At 40.4% G+C, this 18418-nt stretch overlaps 2 protein-coding genes and 2 pseudogenes across 3 annotated transcripts in view; all 4 read left to right on the forward strand.

Moving 5' to 3' along the window:
- Positions 1–958: 958 nt before the first annotated feature.
- LOC139333601 (cytochrome P450 4B1-like) lies at positions 959–18216 on the forward strand. 2 transcript variants are annotated; one of them, XM_070966133.1, is made up of 13 exons: positions 959–1238; positions 1477–1621; positions 2041–2085; positions 2188–2315; positions 2487–2611; positions 2732–2886; positions 3000–3106; positions 4056–4246; positions 4398–4531; positions 6595–6659; positions 6991–7073; positions 7770–7969; positions 18167–18216. In XM_070966133.1, exons 1-12 carry the CDS (start codon positions 1047–1049, stop codon positions 7945–7947), a joined length of 1548 nt encoding a protein of 515 aa, XP_070822234.1. In that variant the 5' UTR covers positions 959–1046; the 3' UTR covers positions 7948–7969; positions 18167–18216. The 2 variants fall into 2 exon arrangements, with proteins under 2 accessions (XP_070822234.1, XP_070822233.1); XM_070966132.1 differs by lacking the exon at positions 18167–18216 and having other exon boundaries at positions 7770–8696.
- Positions 4668–5735, forward strand: LOC139333504 (uncharacterized; annotated as a pseudogene).
- LOC139333603 (cytochrome P450 4B1-like) lies at positions 11293–17948 on the forward strand (annotated as a pseudogene).
- Positions 17771–18418, forward strand: part of LOC139333598 (cytochrome P450 4B1-like) — a 37199-nt gene continuing 36551 nt past the window's right edge. The window contains exon 1 of the mRNA XM_070966129.1: positions 17771–18278. The gene's annotated coding sequence lies outside the window, so the exon portion shown is untranslated. The remainder of the gene's footprint in view (positions 18279–18418) is intronic.

Below are 18418 nucleotides of genomic sequence, written 5' to 3' on the forward strand. Positions count from 1 at the left end.
CCATCCCCAAACTATTCCTACAAAGTTGGGATCATGGAACTGTCCAAAATCTCTTGGTATCCTGAAGCATTCAGAGTTCCTTTCACTGGAACTAAGGGGCCAAGCCCAGCTCCTGAAAAACAACGGCACACCATAATCCCCCCTCCACCAAACTTTACACTTGGCATAACGCAGTCAGACAAGTACCATTCTCCTGGCAACTGCCAAACCCAGACTCGTCCATCAGATGTCAGATGGTGAAGCGCGATTCATCACTCCAGAGAACGCCTCATAATACCACTGACAGTTGATTGTGGAATATTTAGGAGCGAGGAAATTTCATGACTGGACTTGTTGCACAGGTTGCATCCGATCTATTTTTCTATATTCCTTGTTTATATTGTTTATATTCCTGTTTGCTCTTTAATGTCTTTTTACTGATGCCTTCTATTTTTTGCTATCCACTTAGCTGCTGTAATTCTGGAAATTTCCCCACTGTGGGACTAATAAAGGAATATCTTATCTTATCTTATCTTATCTTATCTTATCTTATCTTATCTTATCTTATCTTATCTTATCTTATCTTATCTTATCTTATCTTATCTTATCACAGTACCACGCTGGAATCGAATCAATTGGATGGGTGACTGAATACTTTGGCAATGTAGTATATCTTTCTGTCTCTTATCAATTTCATTTTCCATGTTTTGTTTTAATCACTTTGTGCTGCTTTAACGAATGGTGCCTCAGTTTGATGTCATTATTGCTATTATCAGAGCCTGACTAAACATTTTCACCTAAATTGTTGTTCACATATATTTCTTGAACTTAATTTCACAACCTGACATCTTGCTTATCATTTTATAAAGAAATACTTTTTTCATCTTATCTATCGCCTTGCTGTCGGACGCACATTTTCATTTGACAGACAAGACGGAGCAGATTCTCCGCCCACCTCCGCCTTACGTAATACACACCCAGCTGAGACTTTGAACTGCGCTTCACTGGACATCATTAGTCATTTGGCTGCAGAGTTTGTCCTCCAGTGAGAACCAAACACCGCCGCAATGGGGTTAACTGAGGATTTCGTGAAACTGCAGTCGGGCTGGCCCCGTGTGCATCACTTGTTTGCGCTGCTTTGTCTCGCTGCTGTCGTCTGTAAGTTAACTGTCTTGCTCGGCAAAAGAAGGGCCGCGTTTCGAAACTTGGAAGTTTTTCCAGGAGCACCCACCCACTGGCTTTTGGGACATGTTCAGGAGGTAATTCAGTGGATCAGTAATACAGCAGCAACTTCAGTATTTTTTTTTTTTAGAGGGGCTAAAACTTTTTTTTTAAATTACTGCTCATTAGAGGAAGGCAGTTGGCAAACATCACAGTTCAAGCAAAGGCACAGTCATGCCCATTGAGTCATTCAGAGTGAAAGGAGTTGCAAAGCATGCAGGCCTCATGATTGAAAGGTTTTTGTCAAGCTTTCTGTGTTTTTATTTGTCCTTTCAGTTTAAACAAGATGGGACAGACTTGGACATGTTGGTGAAATGGGGACAGCAGTACCCTTATGCTTACCCACTATGGTTTGGTCCCTTTGCTCCTTTCCTCTACATTCACCATCCAGATTATGTGAAAACCATACTGGCAACAACAGGTGTGTGAGCAACTATTTTTGTCTTTCCTGAGGTGATACACTGTTATAACATTGCAGTCAATTCAGTGCTGTTTAAAGCCTCTTATGTTTAAAGGACATATGTTCATATTTTTACTTTTAACTCCTATGTTAGTACTTGTGTATTTTTGAAATCTGACATTTGTTTTATACACTATTCTTTGTACCCTGTGGTTCATTGGTGTACTGTTGCTGTGACATAAGAATTTACCCCCTGGGGATAAAAAACATATCTATCTATCTATCTATCTATCTATCTATCTATCTATCTATCTATCTATCTATCTATCTATCTATCTATCTATCTATCTATCTATCTATCTATCTATCTATCTATCATTGATAGCTATTGCAGCTAAAGGTCAATGTAACAACATTTTTATTTGTTTGCTCCCTAACAGAGCCAAAAGATAATATGGCATATGGGTTTCTTGAGTCCTGGATAGGTAAGACTGCCTTGTCTGTCTCCTGCCGCATATTTTGGCATTTTGCAGAGTTGTTTGTTTAGCTGCTTTACTCACACACAAACTCTTCGTTTCTGTCTTCAGGGGATGGCTTACTGGTGTCAGGAGGCCAGAAGTGGTTTCGTCACAGAAGGCTCTTGACCCCAGGTTTCCATTATGAAGTTTTGAAACCATACACAAAACTGATGTCAGACTCTGCTAAAATTATGCTGGTATGTGAATGACAATTCATACTAAGTACAGAAAGACCATAATGGTGAAGTAATGTGAAAGAATATCGGCTTAGACTGTCTCCATGACATTTTGTGTCAGAGTTGGTGAGTGCGTTGGAGTTTTTCCTGTCTCCTGCAGAGATGTCACATCTGTTCTCTCTCTGTTTCCAGGATAAATGGGAACATTATGCAGATACCAACAAGTCCTTTGAATTGTTTGAGCATGTCAGCCTGATGACACTGGACAGCATTTTGAAATGTGCCTTCAGCTACAACAGCAACTGTCAGACCGAGGGGTGAGTCCATGCAAACCTTTTCCTGCCATTTCAGTTCTGTATGTTCTTTACTGTTTCAGCTGTCTGAATCATGAGTGGAGGAAATGTGTCTCTTAAAGTTTGCCTACATTCTTATTTCAGTGGAACAAATGCATACATCAAAGCAGTGTATGAGCTCAGTGATCTGATTGACCTGCGGTTCAGGACATTTCCATACCACAACGACTTCATTTTCTATCTCAGCCCACATGGCTTCAAATACAGAAAAGCGTGCAGGATCGCTCACAGTCATACAGGTAAAACCTGAACACATAATTTGATTAACAACAATCTGAAACAGTTGGCAAATAGCAATCATACTGGATTTTAGCAATTTGCAAATTCTCATCCATTAACTTGTCTTTTGAAGAGGAAGTCATCAGAAAGAGGAAAGAAGCTCTAAAGGAAGAGAAGGAGCTGGACCGCATACAAGCCAAGAGAAACTTGGACTTTCTGGACATCCTTCTCTTTGCAAAAGTATGTTCAGTGATATTTGCTCCAATCTACTGACTTTCAGAAAATTCATGTTGAAAACAACCCACTAACAAATAAGACAGCAGGGATAACCACACAGAAATGTAGAGGTGGAAAATCCCTGTGGAAAAGGGGACAAAGAAGGCTGCTGTTAATGTTCTTAAGCTGTCCCACATTCAGCATATTAATGACCACTGATACAAAGACTATGTCCAGGCTTTTTGTCCTCTTTCGAGGCGCTCTTGAGCAGTGGCCTGAAGACTCAGATTCACACCACAACATAAAATCATTCCACCCCATTCAGCAGGCTGATCACAGGCATGTGTCCAACTTGGGACCATTTTTGGTCTTTGCTCTTTGTTTGCAAAGGCCCAGTTCTCCTGTCTTTTGACCTAGTGTAGGAGCAGACAAGCTTGTGTTATCTCTCTGACTTCGTACCAACCTGACTGCCATTATCTTTATTGTATATTTTATGGATTGTTCTTCTGGTTTCATTGTTCCATACTTATTTTAAAAAGTTCTTTACAAATAAATAGTGACTATCTCTGGTCGTTGTAGTTGTGGTAGCATATAGATGTTTAATTCTCATTGCTGCTCGAGAAAAAATAAGGGGCCTTTTGGTCTGGAGTTTGCATGTTCTCCCCGTGTTCACCTGGGGTATCCTCCATAAAAATACCCCCACTAAAAACATGCAAGAAGATCACCACCTGACCAATGGTGACAAAGAGGAACTGGTCCCTGGGCGCTGGTCGACTGGCAGCCCACCGCTCCTGGTCTGCCGTGGAGGAAGGACTGACCATGGATGGGTCAAATAGCGGGAAAAAATTTCACATATGCATGGCGTGTACAGTTTCCTCCTCAACTCTGCATGTTGTGTGTAAAAAAATGTGATGAATAAAGGAAATTATTCTTCATCTTATTTTGATGTTTTTGTCTGTAATTCTTCCTTCAGGATGAGAACCAGCAGGGTCTGTCAGATGAAGATCTACGAGCAGAAGTGGACACCTTCATGTTTGAGGGCCATGACACCACCGCCAGTGGCCTCTCTTTCATCCTCTACTGTCTGGCCTGCAACCCAGAACACCAGAAGATTTGCAGGGATGAGGTCATGCAAGTCCTGGAGGGCAAGGACACAGTGGAGTGGTAGGCTCACGAGTTGAAAGTATTGCCATTTGCAATGCAAGTCTGCGCTAGATGATCTGTGTCACATCAGCTGGTTTCAGTGTGATTTTGGCCATCATTGTATTGTTTAAGAATATGGACAACTAACAACATAAATCTGTGTTATTTTAAGGGAGGACCTCAGTAAACTTCCATACACTACAATGTGCATAAAAGAATCCCTCCGTCTTTACCCTCCTGTACCAGGAATGTCCAGAAACATCACCAAACCTATTACTTTTTTTGATGGAAGGACTCTGCCAGCAGGTTTGTTGTCAGTGTTTTCAGATCGTTCATGTAGGTAAGACAGCGTTCTGTTGCATAGTGTAATAATAACTTTTGCTTCACTGGTACAAGATCAATTATTAACTTGTATTGAGTTTGTCTGATTTGGTTTTTCGTAATGGACCTTTGGCCAAAATATAGGTATTTACAGTGCATACAGAAAGTATTCACACCCCTTCACTTTCCCCACATTTTGTTATGTTATGGCCTTTTTCCCAAACGGATTAATTTTTTTTTTTTGTCTCATCAATCTACACACAATGCCCCATAATCACAAACTGAAAAATGCTCTTTGGAAATGTTTCAAATTTATTAAAAATAAAAAACTGAAATATTGCATATAAGTTTTCACACCCTTTGCTATGAGAGTCAAAACTGAGCTCAGGTGCATCCTCTTTTCATTGATCATCCTTAAAATGTTTCTAGAACTTTACTGGAGTCTACCTGTAGTAAATTCATTTGATTGGACAAGGCACACACCTGTCTATATACGGTCCCAGTGTTGACAGTGCATGTAAGAGCAGAAACCAAGCCACAAAGTCAAAGGAATTGTCTGTTGACCTCCAAGACATGATTGTATCAAGGCACAGATCTGGGGAAGGGTACAAATTTTTTTTGCAGCATTGAAGGTCCCGAAGAGCACAGTGGTCTACATCATTTGGAAATGGAAGAAATTTGGAACCACCAGGACTCTTCCCAGAGCTGGCCACCCAGCCAAACTGAACAATCGGGGGAGAAGGGCTTTGGGGGTCAGGAACGTGACCAAGAACCCGATCGTCACTCTGACTGAGCTCCAGCATTCTTCCGTGGAGATGGGTCCTATCAGAAGGACAACCATCTCTGCAGCACTCCACCAATCAGGCCTGTATGGTAGAGTGGCCAGACAGAAGCCTCTCCTCAGCGAAAGGCACGTGACGGCCCGCTTGGAGTTCACCAAAAGGCACTTAAAGGACTCTCAGACCATGAGAAACAAGATTCTCGTTTCTGATGAAACAAAGATTGAACTCTTTGTCCTGAATGCCAAGTGTCACTTCTGGAGGAAACCAGGCACCTCTCATCACCTGGCTAATACCATCCCTACGATGAAGCATGGTGGTGGCAGCATCATGCTATGGGAATGTTTATCGGTACCAGGAACTGGGAGACTAGTCAGGATCAAGGGAAAGATGAAAAGAGCAAAGTATAGAGAGATCCTTGATGAAAACCTGCTCCTGGGAGCTCAGGACCTCAAACTGGGGCAAAGATTTACCTTCCAACAGGACAACTACCCGAAGCACACAGCCAAGACAACGAAGCAGTGGCTTCGGGACAGGTCTGTGAATGTCCTTGAGTTGCTCAGCGAGAGCCCAGACTTGAACCTGATTGAACATCTCTGGAAAGACCTGAAAATAGCTGTGCAGTGATACTCCCCATCCAACCTGACAGAGCCTGAGAGGATCCGCAGAAAAGAATGAGAGAAATACCTGAAATACAGGTGTGCCAAGCTTTTAGTGTCATACCCAAGAAGACTTGAGGCTGGAATCGCTGCAAGGATGCCTCAACAAAGTACTGAGTAAAGGGTGTAAATGCTTATGTACGTGCCATATTTAAATTTTTTTATTTTTAATACATTTGCAAAAAAAAACCTTTTTCATTTTGTCATTGTGGGATATTGTGTCAATGATGAGACAAAAAAGGAATTTAATCCATTTTGGAAAAAGGTAGTAACATAACAAATTGTGGGGAAAGCAAAGGGGTGTGAATACGTTCCGAATGCATATAAACTACATTTTTCATGTTTCATTTTTTTGTTTTTCCCTGTAAGCAGCTTTCATGCACATATTTTTAAAGTTATGTGAGTTTGACTAATGTTTGAGCACATAGTGAAACATTGGCCAACAGTCAATGTCTGAATCACTGACTTGTTGCTCATTCATGCTTTAAGTGGTGGTGGCAGCTTTATGTGTCTCACACTAAAATATATTCAGTTTGTATCCATACACCTTGTATGTGTCCCATCTCTGAACAATCCCAAACTAAAACACACTTTTTCTTCTTTTTTGTAGGTAGTCTCATTGGAACAGGTGTGTATGGGATTCACAGGAATGCAACTGTCTGGGAAAACCCTGAAGTAAGTCCAGATGTAATTCTGAGCAAATCTCTGAGAAGCGAAGCTCACTTTTGCCAACTCACAACATGGTGCACATTATTCATATAATCAGTGATAACAGTTTATAAAAGTATATATAATATGAGTATAAAGTATATAAATGTATGATCCCTCTCTGCTGTGGTGGCCCAGAACACTTAACTTACAAGTGAAATATTTGTAAAAAGCGACGAGTCATGAAATTGGTGCATAATTGATTAATTAATGATTAAACCTGGAGAGGTTAGCTGGCCAGCACCCAGATGATAAACACCACACTGGCATTTGTTCTTTCCATCTTGTTTCAACACAGGTCTTTGACCCGTTGCGTTTCCTACCAGAGAATGTTTCCAAGAGGTCACCTCATGCATTTGTGCCTTTCTCTGCTGGACCAAGGTTTGTCTCCACCTGATAGCACTGGGGAGGGAGGTTCTTACCAGACAGCTTCTCAATGTATTTTCATTTATCTGACAAAAGCCTGTAATGTGTAGATGTTAAACTGAGCACCAGCCCCCTTTCCACCAACCCGGTAACTGTTTTATTAGGATTTAGAGGAGATACTTTTTTAGTCCTCTGAGTACGATATCCTGCTTGAGTTATGTGGATTATTCAATGAAGTCAATGAAAGTAATTACATACCGGAGTCCACAAATACAACCAGACTTAATACTTAATTGAGCTTCCAAATATGGTAAATCAGCAACTTTTCGTCCATTCAGCATTTTTGTCCCTTACCATGGATGTTTATACTTTGCCCTGAGATGTTCTGTACATCAAAATCTGCTTGGAAAGAGGAAAAATTAAACAATTCTCATTCATGCACTTCTGACAAACCTTAATGAGATGGACAAAAGTCATTTCACTCTCCTGATTAAGTTTAAAAGCAAAGAAGTAGTAAGAACTTATTTGGTGAAGGTTATAGCTCGTTAATCATTTGCTTCATCATATTGACATTTACTGCTGGGTTGTTGCCATATCAGTTCTAATATAATGTCAATCCACAGTGATAAATGAGAATCTGTTACTGATTACATGTTACTGTCCTGTTCTGTTATTGCTAAAAATATTTCTTTTTATGTTTTCCTCCCTCAGAAACTGCATTGGTCAGAACTTTGCCATGAATGAGCTGAAAGTGGCAACAGCCCTGACACTGAAGAAATATGAGCTGATAGAAGACACCACTCACAAACCCAAGATAATTGGTCGGCTGGTGCTTCGCTCAATCAATGGCATCCACATCAAGATCAAATCTGTTGATCCAACAACCTGAAGCCTTTTGTGTTTGTTGCAGCCTGTAATTTCACTGCTGGATGCCACTAAATCTATACACAGGACCTTTAATTCTGCTTTTAAGCTTATGCACTGACACTGAATCACAATGATCAAATGACAAACTGTGCAGTTTTTTCTTTAGTGACTATTTTCAACCACTGATTACCTGCTAAAAAACTTGTAGTTTTTGATCATTTTCTCACACTGGGAGAGATTTTAATGAGACATGCTTGCACTTTATCATGAAAAGGGAAGAGGACCTGCAGGATATTATGGCAGGAAATCTGTAATAAATCTGTCTTAAATAAATGTTTGAAAAACAAGATTTTTAAAGAGCAATATCCAATACATGGAGCAGTTCTCAGCTCTGAGCATGTTCATAGAGCCCATAACATTGTCTCTGCATTTTTTATTCCATAAACGGTGTCTTGTTTGATGATCTTGTTGATTGTCTTACTGTGTTTATTTTTCTGATAAAACCATATGAAAGAGCTCGAGTCACCTCTGTAATGTTGACACGGTATCACAACAATCACAAAGTGATTTGTGTCTGCTAAAAAGTTTGCTGTTATACACTAGCAGCAGCTTGAAAAATATAAAATATGAATAATGTACTGCCAAAAGTAACTTATCAAAATTGAATTTTGAATGCACTGTAACATAAATGATTTAGTAAGTTACTTTCCTGCAGTAAAAGGAGATGACTTCCAAATAATCAGTAGAAAAATAAAGCCTTTTTGCATCGTGCTTGAGGCACTCGTCTCTGATCAGAAGGTTATAGATTGAGTGTGACGACTAAATTCAATTTGACACGTCGGAAGTGGCCCAACGGTCAATGCAGAGGAAATTTACAGTGGGTTTTACCCACACTGTTTTTCTGATCGTGTTGCATTTATTCCACGTCTTGACAGTGTTGAGATAGTATGTGCACACTAACAAGTTTCATTTCTTAAGGGTGTCAGTTTGTAATATTTGAGTAAAACAAAAACTGTAATTTTAATGTGAATACAATTCAAACATCTGCTAAACCTTTCTTGCAGTGACTATTGTAGCAGCCCTTGGCGTCAAGAATGAAGGCAGAGAGTCTCCATAATGGGTGCAGTTGTTTTAATGTCATCTAGTCAAGCACCGTGAAACTATAAGTAAAATAAAAACAAATGTGCAAACATAAATGTAACATAGCACCAGTGTAAACAAATTATTAAATTTTACAGTGCAATATTTATGCATACACATACCTACGGAGTATATTAAACTGTACAGTCAACTCAAAAATATTTATACAGACATATACAGATACACAAGGTAAGAAAAATGTTCTAATTGACATACAAATACTTCATGACACAAATCCTCCATGACACCAGAGAATAACACCGAGCACTACAAATAGTAGTGAGTAGGGGGCATTTTACAACAACAACAATGTGCCTACAATTCACAGTTCAAGCGTACATACCTCGCTCCGCTCACCAAGGGTGCAAAACTCCTCAGACTTGGCTAGCTTCTCTCGCAACATCAGCATTAAACGTGAATGGACACCTCTTCACCAACATAACGTCACACCGATGCACTGAGCAAAATAAAACACACGTTCACAAAACAGTGCGTATTAAATCGTATTTTGTATAAACTAGGAAATTAGCGACCAAAACGAAACATCAACATACCATGTCGATCCGTGCAGATGCAAGCGAGGTGTGTGAGAAAAACCCGCGAGGGTGTTACTTCCGGTTTCTATGCTCCGCTACTCCCGCCCCCCACACAGGTTAAGGGGAACACAGCTTAACACTTTCAAAAAAATGACTGAGCCGAACTGACAGTTCAGCTGCCACTTACAACTATCATAATTTACTTGACAAGATGGTTCTGTCATCTCTAACTACAGACCAATCTCCAACCTGCCTTATCTGAATAAGTAACAGTTCAGGTCAAAGTTATAAATGACCTCAGGGTTAACACTGATTAGAAAACGCTGTTTGCACTTGTTCTGTTAGATCTGTGCTGCATTTAATGCGGTAAATCACATTCTGGTTGATTGACCCCAACACTGGGTCGGTCTCTCTGGCACAGTTCTTCAGTGGTTCAGGTCTTACTTAAAGTTGGTCAACAATTTCATGTGGTCATGGAGGACCACTCGTCCAATATAATAGACCTGATGCGGGGTGTCCCACAGGGCTCTGTCTTATGCCCACGTCTTTTCAGTCTGTATATGTCAACACTCGCCAATGTTATTAGAAACCACAGCATCAAATTGCAGAATTATGCAAATGATATCTAGCTACACATCTCAGTAAGCTCAAATGATTGCAGTTATATCAAAAATGTGATTGCATGCACGTCTCCACATAAATCTGTGCATGACTCAGAAATTCTGACAGCTAGATCAAGACAAGAGTGAGGTCCTGCTAATTGGAGTCAAAGCTGGGATAGAAAAACTGTCTGAGCACTGCAATTATTTGCATTAAACACCAGTCATAGGTCAGACCGTCTCTCTCCCAAACAGACACAGAAAAATGAATATATCCCTTTCCCTCCAGCAGGGTGAACCATTGTAACACTCTTCTGTCTAGTGTGTCTAAGAAGGCTGTTTGTCTGTTAGAGCTCATACAGAATGCAGCAGCACATGTTCTGATGAAAACCAGACAGAGAGCCCACATTACTCCAATCTTCAAATCGTTGCATAGATTACCTGTCTGTCATAGAAATCATTTTCGATTTTTTCATTGGTTTTTAAATCACTGTCTTGTCTGTCTGACATAGTCAAGACATGCACTTTGAGCTGCTCGGCCCCTCAGATCCTCTGCCTAAAACCTCTTGATTGTGCCTTAGGTCAGAACTAAAAGACATGGAGAGGCAGTCTTTGTGAATAACGGCCCCAGACTCTGAAACAGTCCACCTGAAGTCTGAGGGGCTGTAAATCTGCAAAATCTGCAGGACCTCTTTTTCTGTTTTTACCATCACTTTCTCCTATTTTACCTGATAGTTGTTTATTATCCTGTTGTCTATTTTAGACTCAATTTAATTTTCCTTGTTACTGTTGTTTTCCCATCAATGTTATCATTTTCAGTTTTTATGTTCATCACTTTGCAAATGGTGCTGCATAGATAAAGTTGATTATCATGATTGTTTTATCATGATCACATGGATTTCTTCATTTTAATTTCACATCCTAGAATCTTGCTTATCATTTCAGAAAAAAATACTTATCTACCGCCTTGTTGCCGGACGCAAATAGTGATTTAATTGACAAGACGGAGCAGATTCTCCACCCACCTCTGCCTTACGTAATGCACACCCAGCTGAGAGTTTAAATTGAGCTTCACTGAACGTTATTAGCCATTTGACTGCAGAGTTTGTCCTCCAGCGAGAACCAAACACCGCCGCAATGGGGTTAACTGAGGATTTCGTGAAACTGCAGTCGGGCTGGCCTCGTGTGCATCACTTGTTTGCGCTGCTTTGTCTCGCTGCTGTCGTCTATAAGTTAACTGTCTTGCTCGGCAAAAGAAGGGCCGCGTTTCGAACTTGGACGTTTTCCCTGGACCACCCACCCACTGGCTTTTTGGACATACAAAGGAGGTAATTCAGTGGCTCAGTAACACATCAGCAACTTTACGTTAGTTAGCCTGCACGATGCATTTTTCCAGATGTTAGGATGACATGTGTCAGCACAATAGCAGTGGTGCAATGTCACGAGCTATTGCAGTGCATACTTTAAAAATGATTTGCAAGTTGTAATACGGCTTGTAAAGAATTTATTAAACAATTTATCAATGCTTCATGGCTTTCATAGGCAAGTAAAAGGGACTGATTTTGGGTTGCCAGATTATAACATGTATTTGGTTGCTGTCCTCCTTTTTGAAGAGCCACTCTGTACAATTAGTTCTTTTACTTGTGATAATGCAAATAATACTAACCTTTACTCAGGTAATATTTTGAATGCGAGATTTTAAGGTGTAATTGAGTGTTTGTAGATTGTGCCACTGTTCTCATGAGGGTCTAAATATTTCGTGGTACAGTGCTGAGCTCTGAACACTCTTGTTATTCTGTGCGTTTCTTCTTTTTCTTCAACCTATGATTATTCCTCTTCCGTAAAACGTCGGTTCGCTACTCGTCAAAAACGACAGCGAGCACCCAGGTACATGATCCACCAAAGCGTGCGGCTCGATCGGACTCGGTGTGCTATTGTTTATCTACGAAAATTTCCCATTCAAAGTGATTGGAATGAGGCGAAAAGTGAAAAAATTTCTGCTATAGAGGTCAGTGTTCTGTCTTTAGTACTGGACACTGACCTCTATAGCATTAGCCACACACCCTGGTGTTTTCTAATTTTTTTCCTAATTTAGAGGAAGGCAGTTGGCAAACCTCTACGTTCAAGCAAAGGCACAGTCATGCCCATTGAGTCATTCAGAGTGAAAGGAGTTGCAAAGCATGCAGGCCACATGATTGAAATGTTTTTGTCAAACTTCCTGTGTTTTTATTTTTGCTTTCAGTTTAAACAAGATGGGACAGACTTTGACCTGTTGGTGAAATGGGGACAGGACTACCTTTATGCTTTCCCACTATGGTTTGGTCCCTTTGCTTCTTCCCTCAACATTCATCATCCCGATTATGTGAAAACCATACTGGCAACGGCAGGTGTGTGTTATAACATTGCAGTCAATTCAGAGCTTTTTATAGCCTCTTGTGTTTAAAGGACATACTTTTTTACTTTTACTTTTAACACCTATGTTAGCACTTGTGTGTTTTTGATATTTGTTTCACGCCCTATTCCTTGTACCCTGTGGTTCATGGTTGTACTGTTGCTGTGACATAACAATTTACCCTCTGGGGATAAAAACAGTTACTACCTACTTATTTAGCAATCTTTCTGATGGGTTTATTGGGACATTGACTACACTATTGCAGCTAAAGGTCAATGTAACAACATTTTCATTTGTTTGCTCCCTAACAGAGCCAAAAGATAATCTGTCATATTGGTTTCTTGAGTCCTGGATAGGTAAGACTGCCTTGTCTGTCTCCTGCCGCATATTTTGGCATTTTGCAGAGTTGTTTGTTTAGCTGCTTTACTCACACACAAACTCTCTGTTTCTGTCTTCAGGGGATGGCTTACTGGTGTCAGGAGGCCAGAAGTGGTTTCGTCACAGAAGGCTCTTGACTCCAGGTTTCCATTATGATGTTTTGAAACCATACACAAAACTGATGTCAGATTCTGCTCAAACTATGCTGGTATGTGAATGACAATTCATACCAAGTACAGAAAGACCATAATGGTGAAGTAATGTGAAAGAATATCGGCTTAGACTGTCTCCATGACATTTTGTGTCAGAGTTGGTGAGTGCGTTGGAGTTTTTTCCGTCTCCTGCAGAGATGTCACATCTGTTCTCTCTCTGTTTCCAGGATAAATGGGAACATTATGCAGATACCGACAAATCCTTTGAATTGTTTGAGCATGTCAGCCTGATGACACTGGACAGCATGTTGAAATGTGGCTTCAGCTACAAAAGCAACTGTCAGACCGAGGGGTGAGTCCATGCAAACCTTTTCCTGCCATTTCAGTTCTGTATGTTCTTTACTGCTTCAGCTGTCTGAATCATGAGTGGAGGAAATGTGTCTCTTAAAGTTTGCCTACATTCTTATTTCAGTGGAACAAATGCATACATCAAAGCAGTGTATGAGCTCAGTAATCTGATTAATGTGCGGCTGAGAACATTTCCATACCACAACGACTTCATTTTCTATCTCAGCCCACATGGCTTCAGATACAGAAAAGCATGCAGGATCGCTCACAGTCATACAGGTAAGACCTGAGGCCTGTACCATAAAGCTTGATTAACCTAGCCGGGCTTCCTCTTACTTATCGGGCTTCACTTAACGAGACATCCGCCCTCCGGATTTTCGGTACCATAAAGCCGGCTATCAACTCACTAATTCAATTCAGGCTTGTCCAATCTAGATCTGTACGCGCTCACATAAAAAGGGCGGAGTTTGCTGCATGCGACCAATCGCAAACATGGACAAATCAGCCCGAGCCGCATATTTCACTACGGAGGAGCAAACAATAATAATTAATAAATACGAGGAATACAAATCAATAATCCAGGCAAAAAGCAACACAGTTGCAGCTGCCAAACGGCGCAAGGATTGCTGGCAAAAAATCGCCGACTGTGTCAATGCGTAAGTTAGTTCCATTATAATATTACTTCCCCACTATGACTGCACTTGTATATCTGACTACAGTAACATTTGTGTGTTCCATAAATGTATGTGTGTATGAAATTTTTCGTTATGGCATGTGATTGTAGCCTTATTATTTCAGATGCAGCCCGAGTGGAGCAAAGTGAACATGGGAGCAAATCAAACATAAGTATAAAAATATACTTCAAAGTGGTCAGTACGCTTACTATATCTTATACATGTAGCATATGTATATGTAGGCCTACATGTTGGAGGCTATATACAATACAATATACAACGGCAAACATCCCAGGGCTTAGTCTACATTATGCAAATTACACATCAACCTTGCTTACCTGCGATGTCATAAAAGCCCTCTTTGATGCATTGCGTGGGCAGGTGGGCGGGAAACACCACGAATGCATCGACAAGCTCAGTCAGGGCCCCCGCGACTTTATGAATAGCTCTACATACTGTGTTTTTCCCGAGGTTTTCGGCATCGCCAACAGAATACATAAAAGTACCTATGAATGATTGAATCAATCCATGATTTACTTAAACAAATAATTGATTAATGGCATTTTATCTGTGGCTTGCTTGGAACCCATCCAACAAGGGATTTAAAGACATCATAATAATTACAAACATCACTAAGAAATATATTACCTGTGGCAAAAAACCTCAGTGCAATGCACACTGTCTGCGGGACTGTCAGCGCGTGGTTGCGGTGCGTTACATTACTGATGTAAGGCTCCAGCAGCTGACATGTATTGTAACCCCTCTCCCGAAAACCTGTACCTTTCGTACAGTGATTGTTCAGACAATTCGAACCGATTACAGCGATCTCTAAATATTCTCTCGCGCCTGAGTGCTCTTCGCACAAGCTGTGCACCAAGATCCACCGGGTTCTCATAAAACGGACAGGCCATTTTCCAAGAGAACTGATTGGTCAGTAGGTGGGGCTTTTATACCTGCTGAGCTCTTATCCTGAACTTATCCTGCTCTGGAGCAGGTTAGGTGTTCAGCATAGGTTACCACGGCAACGTAGCCCGATAGAAAGTAAGCCACCTTTATGGTACCGAAAAGCCAGGGTTAAGCCTGAAGTTATCTCGCTAAGACGTAATCCAGCTTTATGGTACAGGCCTCAGAACACATAATTTGATTAACAACAATCTGAAACAATTGGCAAATAGCAATCATACTGGATTTTATCAATTTGCAAATTCTCATCCACTGTCTTGTCTTTTGAAGAGGAAGTCATAAGAAAGAGGAAAGAAGCTCTAAAGGAAGAGAAGGAGCTGGCATACAAGCCAAGAGAAACTTGGACTTTCTGGACATCCTTCTCTTTGCAAAAGTATGTTCAGTGATATCTGCTCCAATCTACTGACTTTAAGAAAATTCTTGTTGAAAACAACACACTGACACCTGACTCACCTCAACTGTTTTTCTAGCATACAAGCCTGTCCAGTGTTTTCTCACCAGATAAAAAAAATAAGATAGTTTTATCAAATGTTGATTAAACAAATTCAGTGTCGCAGGGCAGAATTAAGAAGTAACCTTTCACAACACAACATAAAGTCATTCCACCCCATTCAGCAGGCTGATCACAGGCATGTGTCCAACTTGGGACCATTTTTGAAAATGACTAATTTCCATCAACTACTGCTCAGTAAACATTCTCAGTGGGACACAATTAGATACCCAATAACACCTCTGTAACGCTGTGTTATGTTAAAAAAATGTCCTCTGTCAAAACACACGCTGTGGTTTTGGCTAGTTGAGCGCCTGGTTTCCAGTTTTTCCCTGTTTGCTCTTTGTTTGAAAAGGCCCAGTTCTCCTGTCTTTTGACCTGGTGAAGGAGCAGACAAGCTTGTGTTATCTCTCTGACTTCGTACCAACCTCACTGCCACTATCTTTATTGTATATTTTATGCATCGTTCTTCTGGTTTCATTGTTCCGCACTTATTTTAAAAAGTTCTTCACAAATAAAGAGTGAATATCTCTAGTCGTTGTAGTTGTGGCACTTAGCATATAGTTGTTTAATTCTCATGTATTTTGATGTTTTTGTCTGTAATTCTTCCTTCAGGATGAGAACCAGCAGGGTCTGTCAGATGAAGATCTACGAGCAGAAGTGGACACCTTCATGTTTGAGGGCCATGACACCACCGCCAGTGGCCTCTCTTTCACCCTCTACTGTCTGGCCTGCCACCCATAACACCAGAAGATTTGCAGGGATGAGATCGTGCAAGTCCTGGAGGGCAAGGACACCGTGGAGTGGTAGGCTCATGAGTTGAAAATATTGCCATTTGCAATGCAAGTCTGTGCTAGTTGGTCTGTGACACAACAGTTGGTTTCGGTGTGATTTTGGCCATCATTGTATTGTTTAAGAATATGGACAACTAACAACATAAATCTGTGTTATTTTAAGGGAGGACCTCAGTAAACTTCCATACACTACAATGTGCATAAAAGAATCCCTCCGTCTTTACCCTCCTGTACCAAGAATATCCAGAATTACCACCAAACCCATTACTTTTTTTGATGGAAGGACTCTGCCAGCAGGACTGTTGTCAGTGTTTTCAGGCAGTTCATGTAGATAAGACAGCGTTCTGTCGCATCGTGTAATAATAATGTTTACCTCAATGGTACAAGATCAACTATTAACTTGTATTGAGTTTGTCTGATTTGGTTTTTCATAATGGACCTTTGGCCAAAATATAGGTATTTACAGTGCATACAGAAAGTATTCACACCCCTTCACTTTCCCCACATTTCATAATGCACCTTTGGTCTATAGACAGGTATATACAGTATATAACGTACATTTCTTCCCTTTAAGCAGCTTTAAAGTTTCATCATTTCATACACATTTTCCTAAAGTTATGTGAGTTTGACTGTTTGATCACATAGTGAAACACTGGCCAACAGTCAATGCCTGAACCACTGACTTGTTGATCATTCATGCTTTAAGTGGTGGCGGCAGCTTTATGTGTTTCACACTAAAATATTTTCAGGTTGTATCCATACACCTTGTATGTCTTCTGTCTCTGAGCAATCCCAAACTAAAACACACTTTTTCTTCTTTTTTGTAGGTAGTCTCATCGGGACAAGTGTGTATGGGATTCACAGGAATGCAACTGTCTGGGAAAACCCTGATGTAAGTCCAGATGTAATTCTGAGCAAATCTCTGAGAAATGAAAGTTCACCTTTGCCAACTCACTCACATTATTCATACAATCAGTGATTACAGTTTATAAAAGTATATATAATATGAGTATAAAGTATATAAACGTATGATCCCTCTCTGCTGTGCTGGCCCAGCACACTTTACATACAAGTGAAATGTTTGTAAAAAGTGACTGAGTCATGAAATTGGTGCATAATTGATTAATTTATGATTCAACCTGGAGAGCTTAGCTGGCCAGCACCCAGATGATAAACGCCACACCAGCATTTGTTCTTTCCATCTTGTTTCAACACAGGTCTTTGACCCATTGCGTTTCCTACCAGAGAATACTTCCAAGAGGTCACCTCATGCATTTGTGCCTTCCACAGTGATAAATGAGAATTCTGTTACTGATTACATGTTGCTGTCCTGTTCTGTTATTGCTTAAAGCATTTTTTTTTATGTTTTCCTCCCTCAGAAACTGCATTGGTCAGAACTTTGCCATGAATGAGCTGAAAGTGGCGACAGCCCTGACACTGAAGAAATACGAGCTGATAGAAGACACCACTCAGAAACCCAAGATAATTGGTCAAGTCGTGCTTCGCTCAATCAATGGCATCCACATCAAGATCAAATCTGTTGATCCACAAGCATAAAGAGAAATCCCTGCAGGAAATGCAGTCGACCTGGAAAACACATTATTCAAACAAGGGAAATCTAAAGATCTGAAGTGTCTTCATTTCTAATATTTTAAGTTTTAATGGGTCAATGAGTAGGATTTAGTGTGATCTATTGGCAGAATTTGAATATTCAAAATGATGCTTTCATTAGTGTATAACAACCTGAAGCCTTTGTGTTTGTTGCAGCCTGTAACGTCACTGCTGGATGCCACTAAATCTACACACAGGACCTTTAAGTCTGCTTGTGCTATGCACTGACAATGAATCGCAATGATCAAATGACAAACTCTGCAGTTTTTTTCTTTAGTGAGTATTTTCAACCACTGATTACCTGCTAAAAAACTTGTAGTTTCAGATCATTTTCTCACACTGGTAGAGATTTTAATGAGACATGCTTGCACTTTATCATGAAAAAGGTAGAGGACCTGCAGAATATTATGGCAGGA

This window comes from Chaetodon trifascialis, chromosome 7 (genome assembly GCF_039877785.1).
Source record: "Chaetodon trifascialis isolate fChaTrf1 chromosome 7, fChaTrf1.hap1, whole genome shotgun sequence".
Classification (NCBI taxonomy): domain Eukaryota; kingdom Metazoa; phylum Chordata; class Actinopteri; order Chaetodontiformes; family Chaetodontidae; genus Chaetodon; species Chaetodon trifascialis.